Source organism: Paralichthys olivaceus, chromosome 4 (assembly GCF_024713975.1).
Source record: "Paralichthys olivaceus isolate ysfri-2021 chromosome 4, ASM2471397v2, whole genome shotgun sequence".
Taxonomy (NCBI): Eukaryota; Metazoa; Chordata; class Actinopteri; order Pleuronectiformes; family Paralichthyidae; genus Paralichthys; species Paralichthys olivaceus.
The window spans coordinates 26,394,646-26,403,050 of NC_091096.1; the positions used below are offsets into that span (position 1 = coordinate 26,394,646).

Consider the following 8,405-nt stretch of genomic DNA (forward strand, 5'->3'; position numbering starts at 1 on the left):
CAGGCCCTTACGGAAAACACAAGCACCCAAAGGATGCATCAGTTTGGTTATCTTACTGTTAACTGCTGGATTTCCTTACAAGCCCAAAATCAGAAAATCCAATACTTTAAATTTACCAAATTCACTCAAAATAGTAGAAATATAGATATCAAGTCATGGTCTCCAAATTCTAGTTTTATTTCACCAATGAATTATTGTCACGAGAGGAGAAGGCCTTTAAATTCATCAGTGACTGCTTTGGCATTTTTTTTATTTAACTTAATAATTATAATATTGATAATAATGATGTTACATATTAAATGCAGCACTAATTTGTTGTGTGTTCAATATAAGAGAGATTAACTCAATTTTATGAGTGTAAAAAATTCTTTCATTACATGTTTTAGTTGGGGTATTTTTTTCCTCATTTTACTGGAACACAGCAACAAGGCCTGTGTCCACTTTTTCAGTTTTGATGATATTTCTTCTTATCCACAAAACACTCATGCTAGAACCGAAAGTTGATATCGGAGATCTGTTCCAACTGTTAAAATCTCAGTGTGTGCCTGTGTGTGTCTTTGAGGTGCAGCTCTTGTCATGGCTGGTGTTGACACAGATCTAATGATAGCGGAGGAAGTCAAGTTAAGAAGAAGAAGAAGAAGAAAACATGACATGATGGATTACATCTGCCTGTGCCCCCCCCCCCCCGGTCTCCCTCTTCTCCTAACCAACACCGGCCCCTCCTCCTCTACTGTACTCCTCCTGACTTATCATTCAAGCGTCACACTGGGGGGTTTCGCATCCTGTCCCTGCCCCACCCATTGTCAGCCGTCCCCTTCACCCTGCCCCGAGGGACAAGACAGATCCCCCCACACGCACCAGAGCAGCGGCTGACAAGGCACTTTCTTTCAGCCCATATACCCCACCGTGCCAGCCTGCAAACCCCCAAGGCCCAAACATGGATCCACACAAACACTCAACCCCCTCCCACCCACACAACCTGTCTTCCTCCCTCTCTCTACTTCTTCTTCCACTGAGTTAAATTACATTAAAACAAGCATACTTCACTGAGCAGAGAGTGGGAGGGGGGGGGGGGGAACCAAATTCTTGGTCAATTCAAAGATCAATGGAAATTGAGTTTGTTCTTTAAATGTGGTTATGTCATCCAGGGGCTGGAGGAGGGTCCAGCTCCTTTGTTTCTACAACAATGTGTGTTGATAAAAAGCTTCAACAGTCAACACTTCTGCACTTTTCACCAATCAGTGATGGGTTAACCAGCTGCACTTTAACATCTGTAACATCTGTCCATCCTCTGAGGTGGCATAAATGTGACGTGATCCTTTAATCTGCTGACACCTTTATTTTCTTGTTTGGAAATTGAACCTTTTTTTCCCCCGACCAAAAAAAGTACAATGCAAAGTGATTAATTAACTCTCAAAATAGTTAGTGTTTCAACTAATCAATACGGCAACTACACATTGTTCAAAAGGTCTTCTTGAATCTAAATTATTATTCTATGTGTTATTCGATCAAGATAATGATGAAAATACAGAAAGAATATTACAAAAACCCTGTTCAGGACAGTGTTTTGATTGCTAAAATGCTTTAAATTTTGTGAATCTTATTTTATCAGTCTTGTAGAAATTCTAAAACTGCCCATTATAAAACTGATGATTCCAAAATTAAATCCTGAACAAGGGCTAATAAATTAATATTATTATTATTATTATTTTTACTTGATAAATTACTTTAAATGATGTAGGGTATAATTATTTGTGACTGGAGTGTTGATCGGTTTGGCCTTTTCTGAACTACATGTATCTGTTGCTGCAGAGAAGCAGGGACTTCTATGCATGTATACAAATAGATATGTATTAAACACTTTGAATCTACTTACTCTTATATTTACCACCTATTTACTGGTTTCACAATTGTTCAAATTCTGTTTGTAAAAACCTTTATCACAGATCAGAACATTTGGACAGGACAAATCCATCACATTCTCCTGCGGGCCTTCATGTATCTCGTTAACTAAGGTGACCTGTTATTCACACACACACAGCTACCAAGCAGAGAACACGAGGCAGTTTAATGTCCACTTCAGAGCACTTGAAGGAATTTTTATCTTGGAAATGTCAATAAATCGTCGGTCGACCGCGTGGGTGCACGATACCCCGGCCTAGCCGCTGGGAGGTGGCCCAGTGCGGGGCAATGTTTGGGCCTGGCACCGGTCAGTGTGGACCATATGACCGCATAATACAGCTTAACAAATGACATGAGGAGTGAGCTCATGCTCCAGCCATTCTCATCTGAAGACAGTGGGATGAGCAGGCCTCAGATCGGGCTTAAAGTCCGACATATGAACCACGCATCTCGTCTTACTATCGCTCGTCCTCCCTCCATCGCCTCCATCCCGTGCAGCGCCGGATTTTGGGGACTGAACCCCTAACGGCTTCAGGGCGTTCTCCAAGTTCAAAAGTTCACCTTTTACGATCTCCCCCGAGCCTGACTGACCACCTCCAAATAAAAACATTCCGACCTCTGTTCCCAGTGAGCCCAGCACACGCGCACGCACACACACACACACGCGCGCGCGCACACAGCAATAATTCCCACTCGAACCAAACAGGGAGACAAATCCAACGCAACAATTTGGGGGCAGAATGCAGACTGTGATAGCTGCAGGGGATTCCACCCGGGGACTGACAGTAAAGTTGATGTGAGCAGATGAATGTTATCAGCTGCTGACACAGCCGGTGGTAGATTTCTGCAGGTAGGTAGCCTACAGTTTGGACAAGGTGCGGCGAGGTGCGTGTGAACGCGCAGGCGGGAGCAATGGTCGCACTGGTCTGAGGTGAGGACAGCAGCGGTGTGTCACACGGGACGAGCGGTGCGTGTGCGTGCGTGCGTGCGTGTGTGTGTGTGTGATCGCATACCGTTGACGGACTTGCTGTTGTTTCTTTCCGGGTAGTCGAACCCATTCGTCCTCTTCTCTATCTCCATCCTCCTGCATGGGCTGATCCCGAGTCAGCCCGACGTCGCCTCTCACCACCGCGGAAAACCTGCACACGGCTGCTGGCGAGGTGACAGTGGTGGTGGTGGTGGTGGTGGTGAAGACGACGATGAAGATGGTGCGGTCCGAGGTGATTGGTGCTGGCGCTGCTTTGTCCCTCCTCAGCCTGGATGGCTCACTCCTCCGGCCGCCGTCCACTGCTCCAGTCAGCGGGGAGTAACTGGATCCACACCCCCAGGGATGGTGCGTTCAGGGCCTGCCAGGACGGTGGAGGATAGTGTCTTCCAATTACAGAGCTGACTCACGGCCCGAATGGTGTTCAAACTTCAGAGCAAAGTATTAAAGGTCCAGTGTGTAAGATTTAGGTGAAAGGGATCTATTGGCAGAACTTTAATGTAGAATAATCCTCATGATGTTTTCACTAGTTCATTTCATCTAAATTGTATGAGTTGTAGTTTTCTTTACCCCAGAAAAGAACCTTTATATTTAAATACTTTATATTTACATGGAGGGGTCCCTCTCTACAGAGGCCACCATGTTTTTTACATTAGTCCAGACTGGACAAACTAAACACCTTTTGAGTTTTTATGGCAACTGAAGCTACCACAGGTTCTTTTTCATGTTTGGAAGGAGAGGGTGAGGTGAGGGGTGTTCAGCTGTAACATGCAACTTCAACACTAGATATCACTAAATTCTTCACATCATTAAAGACACAATCTTCCTCTTCTGAATAAAGAGTTGAATCCATACGCAATTAACAAATAATAGAATTAATTCATAATACACACAGACCAAAAACAAAATATCCTTACCCCTCCACAAAATCTGACCCTGAACTGTAAGAGTTTTGTTTTAAACCAAATTAGAATAGGTTGCTATACTATTGTTTCAAGTAGAGCTACCTATGCGTAATAGGCCTACAATGTAGACTACCCCTCCAATAGTCAGATTCAATCAAATCTAAATTTAAATTCTATAGCCTATATTCAACACATAATTTGCCTCAGAGGGTTTAATAAGGTCCAACATCCTCTGCCCATAAGTAAGAAAAAACTACCAAAAATAAATAACAGGTAAAAACATGTCAGAGAGAGTCACGTGTGAGGGATCCCTACGAGACAAATTGTGATTTGTGAATATGGGCTATACAAATAACATTTGATTAATTGAATTTGATTGATCCCTCTCCCAGGGTGGACAGAAGTGTACTGGATGCAGCATATAGCAGAGCACATCAAAGAATAACAGTATTGTTGTATTTATTAGTTATCTGTTCATGTTTAAGATGGAAAGATGAGAAGAGAAGAGAGTTTCAGCTATTATTTCCTGGTATTGACACCTGTGTTAAACAACTTAACACATTTTATTTGAGAAATATTTTTCAAGTAAGCAGAAACATTTACACATGGGCCTTGTTGCCCACGTGATGCCTTTTCGGTTGATTTTTTAAATCTTAAATAGACCAGAATTTCAGCTCTAGGTTCTGGTCTTGCGTTTCTCCCATGGAAACTGTGTTAATGGTTAAAAAGGATAAAACATCATGAAGACCAGTATGAGGCCAGTGTGAGAAAAACAGAGACATTTAGAAGCAGAGAAAAGAGTGATCAGGTCAATTAAACCAACATTAGACATAACCACTGTCCTGTAAAAGACATAGATGACTGGTGAACTGAGCATCAAAACTTCATTGTGAAGCAAGACAATGACCAAACACAACAACGGACTTCATCTGTAACAGAGGCCTGAAGAGGGGACTGACGGAGAAACCCCTGAGACAAACTGAAGTGAGAGTGGCTCATATCTTCCGGAAACGGCTGGAAGCGACCACACCCAGACATGGACAATGGTCAGATATACTACAGGAAATATATGTGATGGAAAGGCTAAGTTTTGGTTAAAAGTGAAAGAATGAATCAGAAAACTGGATAAGGGTTAGAGATAAAGACATCAGCTCTGCATAACACTATTATCAAATGACTAGATCATAAAATCCTGAATAGGTACTTATCGTAAAAAGTTCAAATGTAATGTAATATTTGTTCTTTTCTTATTCTTTGTTTTTTGTTTCCCAATCCCTCTCTCTTTTTCCATGTCAGTTTGTTTTGAATATATGCATAAAAGTAATAAAGACTCAAGTGGAAAAAGTGGCTGCGGTGACAGATTGGTCGCAGGCTTGATCTACTTATTAAAAACGTTGTTCAACCAAATATTAAATTGAAGTTCCAAAAATGTTTTAATTAAATAACATTGAACCACTTGTTGTGTCTTTTCCTTGTCTTTTGATTACCTACAAATGGGGTTGTTAAAAGGGGCTGTGTTGAACAGATGTTGAACATATTCAGATGTTAGTCAAATGAATATCAGAAATATCCATTTTAAACGCTCATTTTCATCTTTAGATCTAAATTCCAAATGGCAAACAAACACAAACTGGGGTTACTGTAATGATGTCGCCAAATATAACAACTTCGGTTAATCCCGCATGCCCTGAAGGTAACGCAAACACACAACAAAGATTACGCAATTTCACCCTGCAGCATTGTGGGATGTGTAGTGTCGTACCCTCAACCCATTCAAGACTAATATTTAACAGGACCAGTCTGGGAACAGCACGTTTTCACCAGGAGCAGCAAGTTTCACCGAAGAGTCTTCAGTGAGAAATAGTTGCGTCAGTGCTGCTCTCTAGTGGTCACATTGTGTATTAGCCTGAAGCCAGGTGCTGTGGGCAGAACCTCATATGTATTTCAGAGTCAGTGAAATTAGACCAGTGCATGTGAAGTGAAACACAGAAGTACTGGCTCCATATAGTTACACTGTTGTGTTTGTACCCACCTTACACCATCTGTAAGATAAGATAAGATACACTTACTGTTATACGGCATAGGTAAGAGACCACATTTCTCCAGAATTAGCTTCAACAACAGGCATCCAGTTACGTAAATCTAGAATACAATGTAAAATGCTCCTTCTCACCTTCAAGACCCTTAACAATATTGCACCATCATACCTTAAAGAGCTCATAGTAATTTATCACCCTACTAGAGTACTGCGCTCCCAGAATTCAAACTTACCTGTTGTCCCTAAAGTCTCTAAAAGTAGAGTAGGAGCCAGAGCCTTCAACTATCAGGCTCCTTTCGTATGGAATCATCTCCCAGTTTCAGTTCAGGAGGCAGACACCCTCTCTATGTTTAAGAGTAGACTTAAAACCTTTATCCTTTATGATAAAGCTAATAGTTAGAGCAGGTCAGGCTTGTCTTGGACCTGCTCTTAGTTCTGCTGCTATAGGTCTAGAATGTCGGGGGACACATGACCCATGGAGCTTCTCTTTCCTCTTCTCCCTCCTTATCGTGTCAAAGAAATTAATGTCTCATCAACACATGTTTCTGACTAGACTTTTTCCCTGGAGTCCTTTTGCTTCATCTTTTGCAGATCCAGGACCACAGCTGTGGCCACATCGTGGATCATGACAGTGAATCGTGCATCAGAGATCATAGTGGCAGCTGATTGTGGGATATGATTACATTAACAAAACTGCTGACATACAATATGCCTACTCACATACCATTACTGACAATAACTCCTCCATTCATTTGTCATTGCTGCTCCCTTCATCTCTACCAGACATGTTCGTACAAATACTTTCAACATTTACACACTTTTTCATTATGTTGCAAAAGGTATCTACTAATCAATGTTGTAAATACTCTTATTTATCTGACGTTCTCCATAACACGTGGCATCTATTGCACTTCTGTCCGTCCTGGGAGAAGGATCTGTCACATGTGGCTCTCTCTCCCTATTAAAAGTTTTTTTAGTAGTTATTCCTTACTCTATTTGAGGGATAATAAAATGAGATTGATGATAAGATAAGATAAAATAAGATGTACCTTATTGTCCCCATGGGGAAATTTGCTTTCACATTGGCCTATGATACTTCCATACACCACAGTTCACATATACACATCTGCTGACAGTGACATATTGCAAGACTGTATGTACACTGTCTGACCTGTAAAATACAAAAGGACATCCACACTTAAAGGTAGTGGTGGAATGTAATGAAGTACATATACTTTGTTACTGCAGTATGTTTTTAAGTATCTGTCTTTTCCTCAAGTAAATTTAATTTTGAGGACATTTTACATTTCCCCCATTACATATATCAACAAATATATGCAAATATCTCTCTACTCCCCCAGCCTACATTTTTGTATTTTGTATGTATTTTTAAAAAAATTTTTTTTATCAGTAATCACTAACGAAAGGGGAACTAATCCAACCAGAGTGGGCCAAATGGGATGTATAACATTAGACCCGACCTGCTGCAGTGCTGAAGAGACACCTGACATGAATTTAGAGCTGCCAACAATCAGCCATATTGATGTTGTAGACCGTTGCATTATGGGATAGGTTACACTCTGCAATTACTTTTAGTTTTGATACTTTAAAGCAACAGCCTACTTTAGAAAGTAGAAATGTTAATGTGGTACTTTCACTGTTGCTAAATATGATAAATTACCAAATGAAGTAAAGCCCCATCAGTGACACACTATGATTTCTTTTTTGGACATTTAATTGCATACTATGGAAAACACACGAGGACAGAAAGCTACTGCTGTAGACAGGTGAAGTCTAGTGTGCTTCTCCTGCTGTCCTGCAGATGTCTCTACAGCCCCTTACTGTTCCTCCTTACCAACAACTCCACCTGTGGGGGGCTCCAGACTTGTGTGTTGGCTGCTTGGTGCAAATGTAGGCCTAATTGAGAACAAGTTTGTGGATCTATACTGCAGCACAATATGAACTGATGTAGATAAAAAGGATGAGTGGGTGCTGCTGTGTTCACTGCCTGATCTCGATGTCCTCACTCAATGAGGGGACCTCATCATTTGTGTCCACACTGAGCAACCTGTGAACGACCTTAACAATTGTAGGGCATTAATTGGCCAGCTGATGGCTCCAAAAGCCCATCAGGTTTCTGCAGCGAGTGTGACTGTCCTGAAACAATGAATTCAGATTTACTTTAAACTCACAGCGAGACTATCCAAAGTGTAAAAACATGAAGAAAGTACAGTGTATTTAAATAAACATCCAGTCATACAATAAATCCTGTATATATTATTGTTGTTATTATTAGTAGGCTAGTTGTACTCTTCAGACCCTGACGGTTTGTGTCTGTTCCTGTACTCATGTCTTTGTGAGGAGCATTTTAAGCATAGACCCAACAGGGTGAGGACATTTCGACCGGTGCTCATTGGGCTGTTTGAGGGAGAGGATTAGGTTCGGCATTTAGTTTGGATGGTTAAGGTTAGGGTAAGGGGCTAGGGATGTATTGTGTCAATGAGTGTCCTCACTAATATAGAATTACAAACGTGTGTGTGTTATTTGCGTATGCGTGCGTGTGTGTGTTTGTGCG

General features: G+C 41.3%; 1 protein-coding gene across 2 annotated transcripts in view; it reads right to left on the reverse strand.

Annotated features, from left to right (window-relative positions):
- nr6a1a (nuclear receptor subfamily 6, group A, member 1a) overlaps positions 1-3,055 on the reverse strand; it is an 83,796-nt gene extending 80,741 nt beyond the window's left edge. For both annotated transcript variants that reach the window (XM_020102347.2, XM_020102346.2), the window contains exon 1: positions 2,916-3,055. In XM_020102347.2, the coding sequence (XP_019957906.1) occupies positions 2,916-2,982 (67 nt within the window). In that variant the 5' untranslated portion in view covers positions 2,983-3,055. The remainder of the gene's footprint in view (positions 1-2,915) is intronic.
- Positions 3,056-8,405: the final 5,350 nt, after the last annotated feature.